Genomic DNA, 21,672 nt, shown 5'->3' on the forward strand with positions numbered 1-21,672 from the left:
TTTCCTGGAGTCTTCTTACATGAGAACGTGGCTGAGTTAAGCTATCTGATAAATCGGTATGAACGTGAGTACAGGTCAATACGGAAGCGCCCAAAAGAATTGGCCTATCCAGGCACCACTGCGTTCTACATACCCATGAGTCAGAATAGAAATGTCTTCTTTAACTTTAGGCCTTTTAGAAATCATTTAATCTTCAACTTTAACTGTTCACAATAACAGTAATTTTGACCAGTGGTGGCAAGTTTTACATGCCACTGTAAGGTGCTGTCTTGTATTGTCTTTCCTGTTTTGTGACCCAGTTTGCCTACCCTCAGTGGTGTATCTAGGGGGGGGGGGCAGCCGGGGCATGCACCCCGGGCGCAGCCGGCAGGGGGCGTAGTCGGGCCGCAGTGTCTCCCCCGGCGGCTGCATTCTGCCGCCCCCCGCACAGTGGGAGTCAGCTGTTTTCTGTGCCGACTGTCAAGCTGACAGCCGGCACAGAGAACCTGCAGCGTGCCGGCTCCCGGTGTTCAATTGTACTGCATCTGAGATGAGAGTACAATTGAAGCTCTGACTGCCGGGTCAGAGCGACGCCAGCAGCGTGATCAGGTCATGTGATCACGCTGCTGACGTCACTCACCTGCGCGGCAGAGCAGGAGATGCATATCGGTGGTAAGTGCTCCAGTGGAGCTGAAGACACCGAAGGTGCAGGGAGGGATTTAATGTGAGTGGGAATGGGTGGGATATATTGTGGGGGGATTTAATGTGTGTGGGGATGGGGGGATATATTGTGGGGGGATTTAATGTGTGTGGGGATGGGGGGATATATTGTGGGGGGATTTAATGTGAGTGGGGATGGGGGGATATATTGTGGGGGGATTTAATGTGAGTGGGGATGGGGGGGATATATTGTGGGGGGGGATTTAATGTGTGTGGGGATGGGGGGGATATATTGGGGGGGATTAAATGTGTGTGGGGATGGGGGGGTATATTGTGGGGGGATTTAATGTGAGTGGGGATGAGGGGGATAGATTGTGGGGGGGGATTTAATGTGAGTGGGGATGGTGGGATATATCATTGGATGGGGGATATTTAATATGAGTGGAGATGGGGGGATTTATTGTTGGGGGGAGATTTAATGTGAGTGGAGATGGGGGGATTTACTGTGTGTGGGGAGAATTGGAGTGGAGATGGGGGATTGAATGTTTGTGGGGGGAGATTTGTCATGGGGATGGGGGGATTTAATGTGTGGGGGAGATCTGAGGACACAAAATGAAGAGTAAAGGGGGAGATAGGGGGCATGTATGAGGAAACAGTATGGGGAATGGGTGCAGACAGTTTGGGGAGCAAACGGGGGAATGAATGCAGACAGAGTATGAGTAGCGATGTGAAAAACATATGTGGACAGAGTATGGGGAGTGAGGGTGTTGGGATGTGTGCATGCGTAGCATGGAGGGACAGTGTAAGGGCACATCCAGGAGGGGACAGTATACCAAGGAGGGGGAGTGTGATGAGAGTACAGTATAAATACTGAGCCCTATAGGGGGACACAGTATGAGAGGACAGTGTGAAGAGGGGGGCCGGTATGGAAAGGAGAGGTCAGTGTAAAGAGCATGTACCATAAGAGGGACAATGTGGGGGTCATATTTTATGCAGACAATATAGTGAGGGGCAATTTTTTATTCAGGAGCATTTTAATGACACTTGTATCTTTAAGGTCATTATGTGGAGAATGACTCCAGAGACGACGTCATCTATAAGGTACCTGGATGTAAATGTTATTTGTGATACTAACTCTCATGTTTTTATTTATGTTAGGAGCATTAAAGGGGATGTCCAGGTTTGTAATGAGTCTGCAGTCATTCTTTGTGACTGCAGACTTCTGAGTTCTCACAGTGCGCACTGCACGCTGTCAGGATTCTCTCGTGCTGGCGATTTACATACATGCGGTCACATGCTGACTATGGGAACTAAAGAAAGAAGGGGTGCACTAGTATCATGCGTGGGTGCAAAAACCTAGTCCATATATGGAAACATGTGAAACAAGAGAAGATGGACTCATATGGTATGCACTACCACTAATATTGAGACAAAATATATATATGTATCAAAAAAACACCTTTATTCAACACCTCAAAAAGACATGTTAAAAACATTTAAAACATAGTGACACTATGTTTTAAATGTCACGTGCTGACTAGACATGTGTGGCCTCACTCAATGAAAATGAACTGAGTGATGTGGTCAGAAGTATACAAATCACATGCTTGTGCTGACTGTCCACCACCGGCAAGGGAGAATCCTAAAAGTGTGCAGTGCATTAGTTGTGAGAATTCAGAAGCTGCGATGTCAGGATTCAGCTCTGCAGGATCCAGTCGTCGTCACATGGACACTTCACTCATATGCGACATTCATACTTGTGGTCCTGTGACACCGAGCTTCTCTTCTGCTTCCCTCAGTTTTTCACTGAACATTGAGAGCTTAAGGGAGAGGAGCTCGTCGGTACATGACTAAGTGTAAAACTCGCATACGTTCTGGGGGGGGCGCCAAACTGAATTCTTGCCCCGGGTGCCAGAAACCCTAGATACACCTCTGCCTACCCTTTTATCCTGACCTCGGCTACATACATTGAAACTGTGCCGCCTGCCCTGAGCCTGATTGTTTGACCACATCTTTGCCTCTGTCCACTTGTACCTGTGGCTCTGATCCTCTGGTCAGCTCCTGCTGTCCTGAGAACTGCACTTGAGTGGTACCTGGTGTCTACCGGCGGCCCAGCTTATACTTGCCATCAGAGACTCTAGCGAATACCCTGTAGACACTTAGTCATATTGGTGAGGTCTTCTTTTGGTGCTGCGCAGTGTTGGCTTTGCACCAAACATACCTTTAGAATGTACGACAAAAGATTCAACTTTAGTCACATTAGACTATAACATGTTTTCCATATGCTTTTGGCAGACTTGATGTAGGTTTTGGCACAACATAGCTAGGCTTTGATGTTATACTTTATAAGACAAGGCTAGACAATGAAGAATGCAGCAGATTTTTGTCACAATTAGGGTATGGGTATGTGTCCACGTTCAGGATTGCATCAGGATTTGGTCAGGATTTTCCATCAGTATTTGTAAGCCAAAATCAGGAGTGGAACAATTAGAGGAAAAGTATAATAGAAACACATGCACCAATTCTGCATTTATCACCCACTCCTGGTTTTGGCTTACAAATACTGATGAAAAATCCTGACCAAATCCTGATGCAATCCTGAACGTGGACACATACCCTTTGTGTCCACGTTCAGGAAACGCTGAGTTTTTGACGCAGTGTTGAGCAGCATGCATAAAAAATGCAGCGTCCAGATGTTACAGCATAGTGGAGGGGATTTCATGAAATCGTGTCTCCACTATGGTGTAAAAGACGCATGCGGCACACCCGAGAAAACTCACATGCGGCGCGTCTTTTAAGAGCGCAGCATGTCCTTACATTGCAGAAAAAACTCAAGGACAACGCAGGTGACCTGCCAGTGACCTCAGGTGCAGATTTGGTCAGGATTTTACCTGCATAAAATCCTGACCAAAGCCTGAAGCAATCCTGAACGTGGACACATACCCTTAGGGTATGTGCAGACGTTGCAGATTTGCCTGTGGAATTTTCTGCACAGATTCGGCATCTCTGGCAGAACACGCAAGTAAAAATCCACCCGGATTTGATGCGTTTTTGGTGCATTTTTTATGCGGATTTTCATGCGTTTTTTTCATGCAGATTTGTATGCGTTTTTGTAAGCTAAATAAAGATCTATTATTTTAACAAAGATAAAAATTGTGATGTAATTTCTTGTCCAACCTATTCATTTACATACTCCATTGAAGAATAATGTTTACACACACAGAAAGATAGATAGATCTATAGGTAGATAGATCTATAGATAGATGATAGATCATCTATCTATGTTTAGATCTGTCTGTGTATTTATCTATAGATATGTCTATCTATCTATAGATATATTTGTCTATCTACAGATCTATCTATAGATAGATATATCTATAGATAGATGGATAGATAGATAATACCAAGTCCAATGTTTAGTAATAAACATAATAAAATGGTACATAAACAGTTAAATAAAGACACACACACACACACAAAATCTGCGTTAGGCCAGGATCACACTTGCGAGAAACTTGCACGAGTCTCGCACCTCAGTACCCAACACTGCCGCCGGCACTTGAACCGGAGCGTTCAGCTACATAGAAATACATGCAGCTGCACACTCCGGTCCCGAGTGCAGGCGGCGGTGCCGGGTATTGAGGTGCGAGACTTGTGCGAGTTTCTCGCAAGTGTGACTCTGGCCTTAAACGCAATATCTGTTTAATTTAAAAAAAAAAAATAGAAAAAATATGGCTTGGGATCCCGCGCAATTTTCTGCGCCAGAGAGGGAAAGCCAGCAACTGGGGACCAATATGTATAGCCTAGGAAAGGGTTAATATCCATGGATCATCCCAGGCTATGAATATCAGCCTGCAGCTGTATATTTAGCCTTTACTGGTTATTAAAATTGGTGCCCCCCCCAACAAAAAAATGGTGTGGGGGACCCCTACAATTAATAGCCAGAAAAGGTTATGCAGACAGCTGCGGGCTGATATTCATAGCCTAGGAACGGACCATGGATATTCCTCCCCCCCCCCCCCCCCCCGCCGGCCACAAACGCCAGCACACAGCCGCCCCAGAAATGGTGCATCTGTATGATACGCCAATTCCGGCACTTAGCCTCTCTCTTCCCACTGCCATGTAGCGGTGGCATATGGTGTAATAGGGGGTTAATGTCACCTTTGTATTGTACGGTGATATCAAGCCAGCTTAGTAATGGAGAGGTGTCAATAAGACACCTATCCATTACTAATCCTTTAGATGTTAAAGGGTTAAATAAAGACACAGCCAGAATAAAGTATTTTAATGAAATAAAACACAACACAGTTTTGCCATCTTTGTTACGTCTAATCTATGCAACGTCCTCTATCTCCTGTAAAAAAGAAAAAAATATAAACCTGCATAAATACTCTCTGGTCTGACACAGTCCATTTAATAAAGAGTGTCTCACGACGATCTCCCCTATAGAGCTGTCCCATCAGGAGATGTGACCACTCTACAGGGCCTCCAGTAACACACTGACAGGAGACAATGGCTCCTGCAGGGTTATCACTGAGGGTTCAATGAGTTCAGTCTCTCACTTTACGGCACTGCTGCTTGAGAATTTTCCCATGCAGCGGTGCCGCAAGTGACAGTATCAACTCTGCTGAACTCGGTGGAGGGATACAATGTGGAGGATTACCTGCCGTCATTATATCACCGGAGCCCCTGGAGAGCTGTCACATTGGCTGATGAGATCGTCGTGGGACGCTCGTTATTAAATGGATTACATAGGATCAGGGAGTATACTGTTGCTTTATTATTTTTATTGTTTTACAGGTGATCAAGGGCTTCGGGGACTTAGTGCTGTATGGTGAGTATATACTGTATGTTGTATGTACTGTATTTGTATATGTATGGTTTTTATTCTGCACAGTAGCCAGATGATGGGACTACTGCTGTCCCATCATCCGGCTAGCTGTCACTGTAGTAGGCATAGCCGGATGGGACTAGTAGTCCTATCGGACGATGCCTGACAAACACACACACACACACACACACACACACACACACACACACACGCAAACAGCCCCGCAGACCCATGCACACATACACAGACACACACAAACACCCGCACACAAACACGCCCATCTCCGCACACACAGTCTCCACCCACACACTCTTCCTCCCGATCCTCAACGTTTCTCGCACCCAACTCCGCAGCAAAACCGCAGATCTTTTTAAACTTGCAGTTTTGCTGTGGATTTGCCTGACACAATGGTAGTCAATGGGTGCAAAAACGCTGCAGATCCCCAAAAAGAATTGACATGCTGCGGAAAAAAAAACACAGCAAATCTGCACTTTTTTTCCGCAGCATGTGCACATCAATAGTCAATTTCCCATTGACTTGTTAGTCAATGTTGCTTGTGCACTACAATGCGGATTTGATGCAATTCCGCGCCTCTAAAAATGCTGCGGAATTGTATCAAAATCCGCTACATGTGCACATAGCCTTAGTACTCAAACAATTCTTGTCAGAAGTCCTTGTATCTTTTTTATTTTTGCTGTTGGTCTCTTGGTCGCCTCTAGTTTATTTTTGTATTTTCATCATTTGTTTTAAAGGACGTCTTCCTCTTTAGAGAAAATGTAACTGTTGTGCCAGATATAAGCTATTTCTTGATGACTGTCTTCAGTGTTCTATGGCTTATGTAATGCCTTGCAAATATTTAGTTCCCTTCTCCTGGCTAATATCTTTTAACAAAGGAGATGCCTTTGCCGTGTTGTAAGCTGTTTATGGACCATGGCTTTTGCTGTAAAATGCAACCAAGATGTCAGGAAAATTCTACTAGAACAGCTAAGCTTTATATGGGGTTAATCAGAATCCCTTCAAATGATGGCAGCTTTGTACTGACTACTATTTAATATAGGTTTAAATGTAATTTGGTAATTCTGAACACAACCATATTCCCCAATTATAAGAGGGTGTTCACACTTAAGCAACCACATTATCTTAGTTTTGTTATTTTATACTCCCCTTCCCCCTCTTAAAATGATTTCAGTTTGTTTCTCAATGGATTTGGATTAAAACATTATGTGATTTTAAAGCTGAAAAAAGTTCTGAAATGATTTTTCTTGTTTAGGATTTTTTTTAACTTACAAAAACCTTGAAAGACCTTTTGGTAGCAAGACCATGCCAAGGTCCCTTTGCATGTCTAATCTAATGTGTAATCTAAGTACTATCCCAAAGTCCTTTTGCACATGTAACCTTGGAAACTGCAGGACTGGCATTATCTGTGCAGTTTGTTTTTTTGTGGGTGGGAGCAAGAGGAGTATCTTGGGATTCAGCTCAGAGGTGGGCAAAACATCTCAGTTAACCATGTTTACATCTGCTTTGGCGCACCCTAATCATAGTGGGTAAAGGGGAACTTCAGCAGATGACGACCGTATAGTGGTAGATGCCAGTTTTGCAGTGTATTTTACAAGGTTACAGTACGGTTATATTAGGTCACTTACAGGAGTCATTCTTTCTGATGGAGTTGTTCACTTTCCCAGTCTTGTCCATCTGGTCCAGACTCCTCTCTACAGTTAGCAAAGGTATATTTGACGTCTCACACTTTTAGCACAGTACTCCTCTATTTCCTGCCTACACATACTTTTCATCCTGCTGCTACCCATATTTGTCCCTATTACTGCACTTGCTGTGTGGCATGGTAACAGTGCTCCTCTTAGTGCCTAACGTAATAATAATGCTCACCATTGTTCCCCTTGCAAAGTAAAATGTGCCCCTGTGTAACCCTCTGGAAAGTAAAATTTGTCTCTAGGAAATATTACTGCCCTCCGTAAATACCCTAGAAAGTAAATATAGTTACAATTTACCCCCTAGAAATGAATGATACCTATGTGTCCTTATAATATAATAATGCCTCATGAGTGCCCACTTCACATTTAATATTGTACCAAGTGCCTCTAAAATAGTAATAATGACCCCAACAGCTCCCCACACACAGTTTGAAGGCCGATACACAGTATTATGCCTCCACTGCCCACCCCACCACAGCATGATGAACCCTACAGCCTCCAGACAGTATGATACTCCCACAGCCCCTTATATACTCACAGTATGCGGGCTCTCCATGGCATAATGGATTCCGTAGTTCTGCACGCAGTATAATGGATTCCACAGTCCCCCATACAGCCACCCCACACAGTATGATGGGCCTCCATAGTGTGATGGATCCTATACCCTTCACACTGTATGATGGATCCCGCTGCCTCTCCACACGGTTATGATGCTTTTACAGTTCCCACACGTAGCATGATGTACCTTATTTCCTCCCAACACACAAAGGGTGATGCCCGCACAAAGTAGGATACCCCCACACAATATTATGGCCTCACAGCAGTTCTCACCACACGGTGTGCTCCACAATTATTGACTCCTATAAAATAAAAACATAGATACAATATACTCGCGTATCTCCAGACCCACAACCGCATCCAAGACTTCTCCCGTGCTTCCCCCATACTCTGGAACTCTCTACCCCAAAACATCAGACTCTCGCCTACCATGGAAACCTTCAAAAAGAACCTGAAGACTCACCTCTTCCAACAAGCCTACAGGCCACAGTGATCCTCAACCTACTGAACCGCCGCACCACGATCCTGGTGAGGCCGTCGGCATAGTTATCATCACAGCACAGGCAGAGCAATCTGATGACATCATCACACCACCTACACAAGGACACTGTAGTCCAGTGTGCTCCTCGCGTCCTGTAGGCTGCAAGCCTTCAGCCACCTGTGGCCTATAATAAGAGGAATGGTAGGACAGGGAGACTAAAGGTACCGTCACATTAAGCGACGCTGCAGCGATATCGACAACGATTCCGATCGCTGCAGTGTCACTGTGTGGTCGCTGGAGAGCTGTCACACAGACAGCTCTCCAGCGACCAACGATGCCGAAGTCCCCGGGTAACCAGGGTAAACATCGGGTTACTAAGCGCAGGGCCGCGCTTAGTAACCCGATGTTTACCCTGGTTACCAGTGTAAATGTAAAAAAAACAAACAGTACATACTTACATTCCGGTGTCTGCCGCGTTCCTCGCCTTCAGCTTCCCTGCACTGTGTAAGCGCCGGCCCTAAAGCACAGCGGTGACGTCACCGCTGTGCTTTGCTTTACGGCCGGCACTGACACATTCAGTGCAGGAAGCTCTGAGCCGCAGCGCGGATGCCGGGGGACGTGACAGACATCAGAGGGTGAGTATGTAGTGTTTTTTTTTTTTTACTTTTACAATGGTAACCAGGGTAAATATCGGGTTACTAAGCGCGGCCCTGCGCTTAGTAACCCGATATTTACCCTGGTTACCATTGTAAAACATTGGTGGCATCGTTGCTTTTGCTGTCAAACACGACGATACACGCCGATCTGACGACCAAATAAAGTTCTGGACTTTCTGCAACGACCAGCGATATCACAGCGGGATCCAGATCGCTGCTGCGTGTCAAACACAACGATATCGCCATCCAGGACGCTGCAACGTCACGGATTGTTGTTGTTCTCGTTGCAAAGTCATTTAGTGTGAAGGTACCTTAAGGCTTCTTGCTGTGCCACAGAGTTTAACTGTAGCATGCTGTGCACACCGATACAGTTATGAGTGATGGTCACTCGAGGTGGACTCAACCATGCTTCCTCTGTCCCACTGATGCAATGTTACTGTTAAAGGGCCACTGTCACCCCCCGCCAGCCGTTATAAACTAATAGAGCCACCTTGTGCAGCAGTAATGCTGCAGTCTAACAAGGTGGCTCTTTTAGTTTTTGATTCATTTATTACCTCAAAAAAGCGTTTTAAAAAGTGGCCACACATACCAGATATTGTACCAGGAGGCGGTCCGAAGCGTCCTGTATGAAGCTCCCAATTGCCGTCACTCTTCTCTTCAGGGGCGATGGTACCCGCCCCCTGAGCGCTGTTATCTTCTGAAATCCGGCGCCTGCGCTGTGCGTGCCTGCCTGGGGCCTGCGCAGTGTTCATTGTCAGTGCGGCCACACTGTTGCTGAATCCCCCGCCCCGCACTGTTATTCATTATGCACAGTGCGGGGCTGGGGTTCCTGGGAAGGCGGGGGAGCTGGGGAGCGTCGGAGCTGGGGAGCGTCTAAACAGCGCAGTGCGCATGCCCAGGAACCCCAGCCCCGCACTGTGCATAATGAATAACAGTGCGGGGCGGGGATTCAGCAACAGTGTGGCCGCACTGACAATGAACACTGCGCAGGCCCCAGGCAGGCCCGCACAGCGCAGGCGCCGGATTTCAGAAGATAACGGCGCTCAGGGGGCGGGTACCATCGCCCCTGAAGAGAAGAGTGACGGCAGTTGGGGGAGTCATACAGGACGCTTTGGACCGCCTCCTGGTACAATATCTGGTATGTGTGGCCAATTTTTAAAACGCTTTTTTGAGGTAATAAATGAATCAAAAACTAAAAGAGCCACCTTGTTAGACTGCAGCATTACTGCTGCACAAGGTGGCTCTTTTAGTTTATAACGGCTGGGGGGGGGTGACAGTGGCCCTTTAAGGGTCCTTTTGGGGGAAAGGGTCCTCGGCAATTGCCCAGTTGCTCCCCCAAACTATGCACTGTATAGTTTCTAGAACTCTTTTCTGCCACATACTCTTCTGTCCTGCATACATAACACAACTTAGAGTAGCGAATGTGTGTGGTCTGAAGAAGGTACAGTCTTCCAAATGGTAGCCTTTTTAATTTTGAAACTTAGGTAAAATAAACAATAAGCATAATGCCAATAACTAATATTCCTCCTCATCTTGTAACAATCATTTGTTTATAATTTCAGATCTGCTGAAGCATATTGATCCTCCTCTGAAGAAAACTCTTCCCGTCTCATACGCACCCCCCGACTGGTATAGCCATGAGCTTTCAACACCATCTTCAACTGTGTAGGTTCTTATATGCCATCTATTCACACACATCGCTGAAGCCATGCAAATCTTTTGGTGACAGAAAAGAGCTTTGATGACATGTTAGCCTATGAAGTTGCTACAGGTCCTTCTCAAAAAATTAGCATATAGTGCTAAATTTCATTATTTACCATAATGTAATGATTACAATTAAACTTTCATATATTATAGATTCATTATCCACCAACTGAAATTTGTCAGGTCTTTTATTGTTTTAATACTGATGATTTTGGCATACAACTCCTGATAACCCAAAAAACCTGTCTCAATAAATTAGCATATTTCACCCGTCCAATCAAATAAAAGTGTTTTTTAATAACAAACAAAAAAACAATCAAATAATAATGTTCAGTTATGCACTCAATACTTGGTCGGGAATCCTTTGGCAGAAATGACTGCTTCAATGCGGCGTGGCATGGAGGCAATCAGCCTGTGACACTGCTGAGATGTTATGGAGGCCCAGGATGCTTCAATAGCGGCCTTAAGCTCATCCAGAGTGTTGGGTCTTGCGTCTCTCAACTTTCTCTTCACAATATCCCACAGATTCTCTATGGGGTTCAGGTCAGGAGAGTTGGCAGGCCAATTGAGCACAGTAATACCATGGTCAGTAAACCATTTACCAGTGGTTTTGGCACTGTGAGCAGGTGCCAGGTCGTGCTGAAAAATGAAATCTTCATCTCCATAAAGCATTTCAGCCGATGGAAGCATGAAGTGCTCCAAAATCTCCTGATAGCTAGCTGCATTGACCCTGCCCTTGATGAAACACAGTGGACCAACACCAGCAGCTGACATGGCACCCCACACCATCACTGACTGTGGGTACTTGACACTGGACTTCAGGCATTTTGGCATTTCCTTCTCCCCAGTCTTCCTCCAGACTCTGGCACCTTGATTTCCGAATGACATGCAAAATTTGCTTTCATCAGAAAAAAGTACTTGGGACCACTTAGCAACAGTCCAGTGCTGCTTCTCTGTAGCCCAGGTCAGGCGCTTCTGCCGCTGTTTATGGTTCAAAAGTGGCTTTACCTGGGGAATGCGGCACCTGTAGCCCATTTCCTGCACACGCCTCTGCACGGTGGCTCTGGATGTTTCCACACCAGACTCAGTCCACTGCTTCCTCAGGTTCCCCAAGGTCTGGAATCGGTCCTTCTCCACAATCTTCCTCAGGGTCCGGTCACCTCTTCTCGTTGTACAGCGTTTTCTGCCACATTGTTTCCTTCCAACAGACTTACCATTGAGGTGCCTTGATACAGCACTCTGGGAACAGCCTATTTGTTGAGAAATTTCTTTTTGGGTCTTACCCTCTTGCTTGAGGGTGTCAATGATGGCCTTCTTGACATCTGTCAGGTCGCTAGTCTTACCCATGATGGGGGTTTTGAGTAATGAACCAGGCAGGGAGTTTTTAAAAGCCTCAGGTATCTTTTGCACGTGTTTAGAGTTAATTAGTTGATTCAGAAGATTAGGGTAATAGGTCGTTTAGAGGACCTTTTCTTGATATGCTAATTTATTGAGACAGGTTTTTTGGGTTATCAGGAGTTGTATGCCAAAATCATCAGTATTAAAACAATAAAAGACCTGACAAATTTCAGTTGGTGGATAATGAATCTATAATATATGAAAGTTTAATTGTAATCATTACATTATGGTAAATAATGAAATTTAACACTATATGCTAATTTTTTGAGAAGGACCTGTATATTAGGATTATTTTGTCTGTACTTTAAGAAAGTACGGTCATGAGAATGACTAAGTACAGCCTCTTTGATTCATATGTGTTTTTTATGTATCAAAACATAGTGAAAAAACATCTATCCTCTGATTCATCATTTGCTTTTTTTTTTTGTTTTTAAAGTCATTTTCTTTTTTTCTTGAGGTATTTGCTAACATTTACTGTGCCAAATTAATGTCATGCCACAGCTGTTTCAGGTGACCCGAAACCAGGAGCTTCTTCCCTGACTCTACCACTAGGGGGCGATCTAGCTCTCCCTATTCCTTTGGATACTTCTGAAGGTGAAGATGCCATGGCTGCAACTCTTGCCTTATCTTCTGAGATAGCCCTCCATCTGTTTTTTTCACCCATCCAGGGTTAACAGAAAACTCCAGGCATACAAAATATTCGCTCGTATATAACAGAGGAATGCATCGGGGAATGGAGGATGGGGAATAAACAAAAGTAGAGAATGGAAGGAAATTACCACACTTACAAACCACGCAACAGTCAAAGATGACTCCTCCAACACTCCTTCTCATATGAACACCTCCTGAAGCCATGCAGCAAATGCTAGTTCTGACACGGATTTGCATCAGGACCCAGATTATTAAGGGGAAGGGAGTGGCAAATTGAGCTCAGCTGAGAGAACAGAGTTTTCCAACATGGCCGATTAACCCCGTTCTGCCAAAAGGAATAAACACCATTTAAAATGAAGGAGAAGTGCTTCTTTTCAGCGCCGGAGTAGGAGCAATCAGCCGCTGCAATCTTCTGGCTCCACACTGTTGCGTTAACCCCATGACAATTAATCAAAATTATGCATGATATTCATTAATCTGGTGCAAAAGTCAAAAATGGCCTTTTTTTCCTGTCATTAACCATTTTTGTGACTTTGTGGGCAAAAATTAGCAGTTTTGGGGTGTGTGACACAGCACGCAGAGACAGCAAACCAGTGAACACTCAAACAACCTTTATTGCATCACTTCGAGAATTTTTTACCCAACATAGATATAATTCCTCAGAGTCTGTAACACGGCAAAAGGAACCAATCCAAGAGCGCCACCCGGTAATTAGACACCAAGGAAAATATCACACTGGTCTTTAGAATATCTCCTCAAATCTAGCAGGGAGTGCAAAACCCAATACCACGCGACCGAAGATATCCAGTCTCTAATGGTGGCACCAGGATCTGGCCTCAGTAGCCGATCCTCACCCTGCGCAAGACACCAGAACAACCCACAAACATCTGTCTTATCTTTTTTACCTTCTACTTGGGATCAGTCCCTTGGTTGGTTATAGATACTCTCAAACCCCCACCCCCTTAACCATCAGATACATTTAATTAAAAAAGTGAACCAGGTCCCTGAAGTCCTGTCTTTGGCTGATCACCAAAATTGCGTATCAGGGTGGCCTCCTGCAGAGAAGAACAAAGATATCCATGCCCCCACCAGATGCCAAACAGGGAATGCTAATGGAGCCTAATTGCATTATGATCTATGAAGGCTTAAGGTACCTTCACACTAAACAACTTTACAACGAGAACGACAAAGATCCGTGACGTTGCAGCGTCCTGGATAGCGATCTCGTTGTGTTTGACACGCAGCAGCGATCTGGATCCCGCTGTGATATCGCTGGTCGGAGCTAGAAGTCCAGAACTTTATTTGGTCGTCAGATCGGCGTGTATCGTCGTGTTTGACAGCAAAAGCAACGATGTCAGCAATGTTAAACATGGAGCTAACGACCTGTGGGAACGATAAGTGAGTCACCGCTACGTCACAGGATCGCTCCTGCATCGTTGTGGAGCTGCTGTGTTTGACGTCTCTACAGCGACCTAAACAGCGATGCTGCAGCGATCGGCTCGTTGTCTATATCGCTGCAGCGTCGCTGAGTGTGACGGTACCTTTACTGAGGGTGACACTTTGTAACAGTTGCAGTAGGGTTGAGATAAATTTAGAAAATTTTTAAAAAGTCGCAATACAGTAGATCAATCTTTGGAATTATTGAAAACATCTAAAATCACTAAACACCGCTCACAAAACAAAAAAACAGGCGGTCACATATAAAATAGATTTCAAGAATGGCGTAAATAGAATATTGCATTAAGTGCAAATAAAAGGCGCAAAACTAGACAAAAAACAGGCATAAAGGCAATGATGATTTGGGGCCGATAATGCTATTAACCTGCAGACACATAGCGTTATAAAGGTGCCCGGTCGCAATACTGAAATTTCAGCACCTGGGAGAAAATGAACTTTATTTCTCCTGGAAGCTCCAGGCTTCAGTCATGCAGGTGTGCCCGGAGTAGCTACAGTCACCGCTCACAGCATTCACAGAGACTGCTGTAAGCACGACCTGACACCGACTGTCAGCCGACTCAGTAGCATGCAAGTGTGACCACTTGATTAAAAGGAGACAATTTGGCAGTTTTCTGGTCTGGAGTTTTCAGGTGTGTTAACACAATGTGAAGGAAGGAAATACATTGGCAATGATCTTGAAGAAACGTTAATTAGAGGTCATTTTAAACTATTTTGAGTCATTAATTCTGTAGCAATATGTTATATGTTCATGTGGCCTCTAGGGCTCTCACTACTTTTATGTGTGTTCTATATTCTTTGTTTGCAACTTGTTGGATGTTGTTGTAGAACGGATTCATGTAATGGAGGTTGAGACATTATGTGAATAAAGAGCCTGGAGATACTCAAAGAGTGTGATTCATGATAGGATTCATCAAACAGAACATGGTGGCAGCCGGGCACAGAACCTGCAAATTCTCAGAGCTTATATGAGGCTGGAACTGCACAGATCACTGCAACTGTAAGTACAGATTCCCTGACAGTACAGCAAAATGGAGACTGGTCTGAAGCCCCCTCAGAGACTGGATGTCACTTCATGTAATCTGTCCCAGACCTGGAGACATTGGAAGGAAGAGTTTACACTGTAGGTGGATCTGACTGTGGGCCCCACTGACGACAAACGGAAAGTAAAGCTGTTTTATTACCTAATTGGGGAAAATGGCAGAGAATTAGCCCACACCTTGCTCCCAGACACAGACAACCTCCTCCTAGCAGACATTGTGCAGGCATTTGATAAACACTGTGACCCAAAGAAGAATGAGACAGTGGAAAGATATAAGTTTTTCACAAGACATCAGGAGGATGGTGAAAATGTGGACAGATATCTGACAGAGCTGAGGAGACTTGCAGAAACATGTGGCTTTGGAGAGATCAGGGACAGTCTAATCAAGGACAGAATGGTGTGTGGCATAACGGACAGTCATCTCAAAGAAAGATTACTGAGAGAGGAAGGCATGACTTTAGAGAAATGTATGCAAATCTGCAGGGCTGCTGAGCTCACACAGCACAGCCTGAAGATGATGGCAGGCACCAGTGAGAATGATGATGACAAGGTACATGCAGTATATATAAAAGGAAAGACAGGACCAGACTACCCTATAAACACTGTCCACTGCAAGTATTGTGGGAAAAGACATGAGAGAGACAAAAAAAAGTGTCCAGCATATGGGGAAACCTGTCATGTGGCAAGAAGAATCATTACACTGCTGTCTGCAGGCAGGGAAGAGGCAAACAGTACAGACAGCTCCACGCTGAGACACCAGACACTGACAGTGCAGAGGACATTACATGGCTACAAATGCAGTCTACAACAGAGAAAGTCAATGTAGTCGGGCAGTCAGTAGTGAAGGATGCCAAGCAGCTTTATGCAACATTCTTGTTGGAGGAGAAGCCCATTAGATTTCAGCTGGATTGTGGAGCAAGCTGCAATGTAATTTCATTTGATCTGCTAAACAAACAGGTTTCTATTGAGCCAACTGACAAGGTACTGGTGATGTACAACAAAAGTGTTCTGAAACCAATGGGGACATGTAAGCTAAAAATACGAAACCCATGTAACAGAAAGAGTTATAGAGTTGAATTTACCGTGTTACGGGGTGGTAACCATGTACCATTACTGGGAGTAAAAGCAGTTCAGGCAATGGACTTAATAAAAGTACAGTCTCAGAACATTATGTCTGTTGAAGTTGCCCAGGATATACAAAATCCAAAACTAAATGCAGAGCACAACTTGGACATGCAGAAAATAAAAGCAGAGTATGCTGATGTATTTTAAGGTGATGGGTGCTTTGAAGGTAAATATAGGCTAGAAATTGACAACACAGTGCAGCCCACCAGATTACCCACAAGAAGAGTGCCTGTAGCTTTAATGCAACCACTGAAAGTAGAACTGCAAGATCTACAGAGAAGAGGCATGATAGCACCAGTCCATAAGAGCACAGATTGGATCAGCAGTTTGGTCATAGTGCAGAAACCATCGGGCAAGTTAAGAATATGTATTGATCCTAAGCCACTCAACAAGGCGCTGAAACAAAACCATTACCCAATGCCAACATTAGATGATGTCCTACCAGATTTATCAAAGGCTAAAATATTTTCTGTATGTGATGTAAAAAATGGATTCTGGCATGTGGCCCTGACTGAAGATTCAAGTTTATTGACAACATTTTCTTCACCATTTGGACGCTTTAAATGGCTGAAAATGCCCATGGGACTAAAACCTGCTCCAGAGATATTCCAGCAGAAATTGATGCAGGCTTTGGAAGGACTTACTGGAGTGAAGACAATAGCGGATGATATCCTGATAGTGGGAGAAGGTGAAAATATGGAATCTGCAGTCAAGGATCACGATCAGAAGATGATACAATTTTTGGTCAGATGCAGAGAAAAAAACATAAAGCTGAATTTGGACAAATTCAAATTGAAAATGACAGAAGTGGCCTATATTGGTCATCGACTGACTTCAACTGGGGTCAGAGTGGATCCTGAAAAGGTGAGAGCAATACAAGATTTGCCTACCCCTACTGATGTTTCTGGAGTACAACGATTTTTGGGCATGGTGAATTATCTCTCAAAATTTTGCAGACATCTGTCAGACATGTGTGAGCCACTGAGACAGCTAAGCCACAAAGATGTGCGCTGGGAATGGACAGAAAGCCAGGAGACTGCTTTCCGAGCAGTAAAGAATGCCATTGCAGATACAGCAACCCTAATGTATTTCGATCCAGATCGAGAAGTGGTGGTACAATGTGATGCTTCGGAAAAAGGCCTTGGAGCCACATTAATGCAGAACAAGCAGCCAATTACATTTGCAAGCAGAGCCCTTACAACAACAGAGCAGGGATATGCGCAGATTGAGAAGGAACTACTGGCTGTGGTATTTGGGATGGAGAAGTTTCACCAGTACACCTATGGTCGACGGGTAACAGTGCAGTCGGATCACAAACCATTGGAGAGCATTACAAAGAAACTATTACTAAATGCCCCAAAGAGACTACAGCACATGCTGTTGCGACTTCAGAAATATGATGTTGACATCGGGTACTGTCCAGGAAGAGACTTACTGATTGCAGATACGCTAAGCAGAGCTTACCTTCCTAGCACAAAGGATGAGGAGGAAGACATTGAAACCATCAACATGTGTAACTACCTTGCAGTGTCAAAAGAAAAGGTCAAGCAAATCCAGATTTTTACAGAGGATAAAAGTCTCCAGAGTTTAAAAACTGTCATCTTGCAGGGCTGGCCAAAATACAAGCAGCATGCTCCGAGGGAAGTCTCACCATTCTTCCACATAAGAGATGAATTGTCAGTGCAGCAAGGAATCATCTTTAAAGGAGACAGGGCTGTTATACCTGAAGTTCTCAGAAGAGACATATTGAAAACATTGCACTCTTCTCACTTAGGCATGGAAGGATGCCTACATCGTGCACGAGAATCAGTTTATTGGCCAGGAATGAATGACCACATAAAAGATTACATAGCACAATGTGAAATATGTGCATCCTGCAATGATAAGCAACCAAAGGAGACATTGCAACCTCATGAAATTCCACATAGGCCTTGGTCAAAAATAGGAACAGACTTGTTCACATGGAATGACAAAGAATACCTGATTACAGTGGACTATTTCTCTAACTTCTGGGAGGTTGATTTGGTGCAGGACACAAGGGCGAGAACAGTGATTAAAAAACTCAAGGCCCATTTTGCCAGGTATGGCATTCCAGATATCGTTTTCTCTGACAATGCGTCACAGTTTACGTCGGAAGAATTCAAAACTTTCAGTAAGAAGTGGGAATTTGAACACCAGACGTCTTCTCCGAGATATCCTCAGAGTAATGGGAAAGCAGAGTCAGCAGTAAAAACGGCCAAAAGACTCATGCAGAAAGCTAACCAGGCGGGTGCTGATGTATATCTGTCTATACTGGATCATAGAAACACACCCACCCAAGGCCTAGACAGCAGTCCGGCACAGAGGCTCATGAGTAGGCGTACAAAGACACTTGTACCAACTGCGTGTCATCTGTTAGAGCCAAAGCTGCTGGGAAACATCGAAGCTAAATTACAGAAGAATCAAGCAAGGCAAGCTTTCTATTACAATAAATCTGCAAAGGATCTGCCTGAGCTCCAGAGAAATGACAACATTCGGTTGCAGCCAAGCAGCGCATTTGACACACACTGGCAAAAGGCAAAGGTTGTCCACAAACTGGGACCTCGGTCCTACGAAATTCTAACAGATGACGGAAGAAGACTAAGGAGGAATCGGAGATATTTGAGGAAAACGCGAGAAAGAGATGATTCATGGCCTTTTGAACAGTATCCAGACACCCAAGACAACGAGGCAGAAAGTACAAGTCAGGCACCAACAGTGACAGCTGATCATCAGGGTGAGGACTCTGGCCAGAGACAGACAATATCAGAAGAACTACCAGATATACCAGATGTAGAAAGGGACACATCTTATATTACCAGAGCTGGCAGAATTAGCAAAAAGCCGGCGCACCTCAAAGATTATATCTAACTGGACGTACTAGGTTAATTTCTAACTTTGTCATAGTATACTTTAGTTTAGTATCTTTTATTGTTCCTCCAGTTAAAAGAGAAAGGATGTATCAATATGTTATATGTTCATGTGGCCTCTAGGGGTCTCACTACTTTTATGTGTGTTCTATATTCTTTGTTTGCAACTTGTTGGATGTTGTTGTAGAACGGATTCATGTAATGGAGGTTGAGACATGATGTGAATAAAGAGCCTGGAGATACTCAAAGAGTGTGATTCATGATAGGATTCATCAAACAGAACAAATTCTACAGTGATTTACTGAAAAGGACATCAAATCCAAAAACACAGGAGAAAAAAAGCCAACCATGGTCATAATACCAATGTACTGCTGGATGCTCCAGACCTCCATGAGCAAAGCCAGAGGCAGTGCAGGTGCATTATACTGATTAACAACCCCTCTTAGACTTAGCTTCTATGGTGGGCTAATGAGAGGATGGTCACAAAGCATTATAAATGCCAATAGATAGGGCTTGTAGAAGGTGCCAGTCACACTGGTGACACCCATACTATTAGATCCGATGGCCTGCCCAGCACTATATAAGTGCACCGCACAAGGATATGTACACCAATTTTTACTATGGGCATTAGAGCTAAAAGGCAGGTAGTTGCTAACTACCTACCTGTTCTGCCCACTGCCGATCTCAGCTGGCTCAGACCCATAGGCCGCTCCTGCTGGCGATTCTGTGGCGATTCTGTAGCCCAGAAGAGGAAGAGCTGCTCCTTTGATATGAAGCAGCAAAATGGTCATCAGCAGCAGTCCATGACCGGGTAGAACAGGCAGAACACGCCTGCCTGTCTGTTAATTCTTAAACCCACACTAAAAAAAAAAGAAAAATTGTCCCGGATAATCTCATAAACCATATCATGTTATGTATTAACCAGATCCAGATTGTATATTTTTTATGCATTACCATTTATTGTTGCATATTTATTAACCAGATTGCATATTTATTATACTTTACCATGTCAGGGCACCATTGAGAAACGTTCCAGACTATATGATTCATGAGGATTTTAGTGATGAAAGAAATGACCAAAAATATGAAATGAAAAGAGGCCCATATGATTTTGACAAGAAAACAATTTGGCAACGTGATTTGGAGGAAAATGAGAAAGAGAATTTTTGCGAAAAAAAGGTAATTAATCTTTTTTGTATAATTTCAATAATATTTCACAAATATGCAATAAACACATAGGCTGCTGTATATGAACCTGCTTGCTATACAACTTCTAGATGTATCGATCAGTACCACCAGCTCTGATCCCTGCATTTTAACACCTTAGATGCCACAGTAAATAGAAAGAAGGGGCTATGTACTGGCAACCTGGGGCTCTTATGCTCATCATCTTTTTACTTCAATTAAGTCCACAGGCTTGCCTTCATAAGAGATTGCTAAATTTACATTACATTGCAATACAGAAATACCATAAATATTCGAGCATAAGTCGACCCGAGTATAAGCTGATGCACCTAATTTTGCCACGAAAAACTGGGAAGACTTATTGACTCGAGTATAAGCGTGGTATGCATTGTCCCCTCATCCCTATTCTGGTATGCCTGGTTCCCCCATCCCTGTCCTTGTATGCATGGCTCCCCATCCCCATCATTGTATGCATGGCTCCCCGTCATTGTGTGCATGGCTCCCCGTCCCTGTCCTTGTATGCATGGCTCCCCATTCCTGTCATTGTATGCATGGCTCCCCATCCCTGTATGCATGGCTCCTTATCCCCGTCCTTGTATTCATGGCTCCTTATCCCCTATCCTTGTATGCATGGTTCCTATAAAATAAAACACATCCTACTTACCTTCCCTGCTCGCCTTTGCTGCATCTCCTTTCGGTTCCAGTCTCCGGCTGAGCGATCATGTGTCCCCGCTCATTAAAGTAATGAATATTCACTCCACACCTATGGGAGTGGAAAGGGGTGAATATTCATTACCTTAATGAGCCAGGGATATGTGATCGCTTGGCCGGAAGGAGATGCAGCGAGGGCGCGCAGAGAAGGTAAGTAGGATGTGTGCTGGAAGCCGGCGGCTGTGGCTGTAACTGTGTGCGCTATAAGAGACATGAATATTCATTGCCAGCTCAGTGAATATTAATTTCTCTTTAGCAGCAGGCATAGTTACAGCCACAGCCGCCGGCTCCTGCCTACGTGACCCACTGTCCCGCCTCTCCCCCGCTGTCTTTCTGGGACAATGACTAGTGTATAAGCCGAGGGGGCCTTTCAGCACAAAAAAATGGGCTGAAAAACTTATACACGAGTATATACGGCAGTAGTTTCTTTAAAAAAAATATACAGTACAGAACAAATGTTCAGACACACCTTCTCATTTAAAGATTTTTCTGTATTTTCATGACTATGAAAATTGTACATTCACACTGAAGGCATCAAAACTATGAATTAACACACGTGGAATTATATACTTAATGAGAACCTGTCACCTGAATTTGGCGGGACAGGTTTGCGGCATATGGGCAGGGTTTTCGGGTGTT

At 44.3% G+C, this 21,672-nt stretch overlaps 1 protein-coding gene across 1 annotated transcript in view; it reads left to right on the forward strand.

Moving 5' to 3' along the window:
- C6H7orf57 (chromosome 6 C7orf57 homolog) overlaps positions 1-21,672 on the forward strand; it is a 181,877-nt gene that overhangs the window by 81,675 nt on the left and 78,530 nt on the right. Inside the window, 2 exon segments of the mRNA XM_077269404.1 lie at positions 10,437-10,539; positions 20,151-20,316. Coding sequence (XP_077125519.1) covers positions 10,437-10,539; positions 20,151-20,316 — 269 coding nt within the window.

Source organism: Ranitomeya variabilis, chromosome 6, assembly GCF_051348905.1.
Source record: "Ranitomeya variabilis isolate aRanVar5 chromosome 6, aRanVar5.hap1, whole genome shotgun sequence".
NCBI lineage: Eukaryota > Metazoa > Chordata > Amphibia > Anura > Dendrobatidae > Ranitomeya > Ranitomeya variabilis.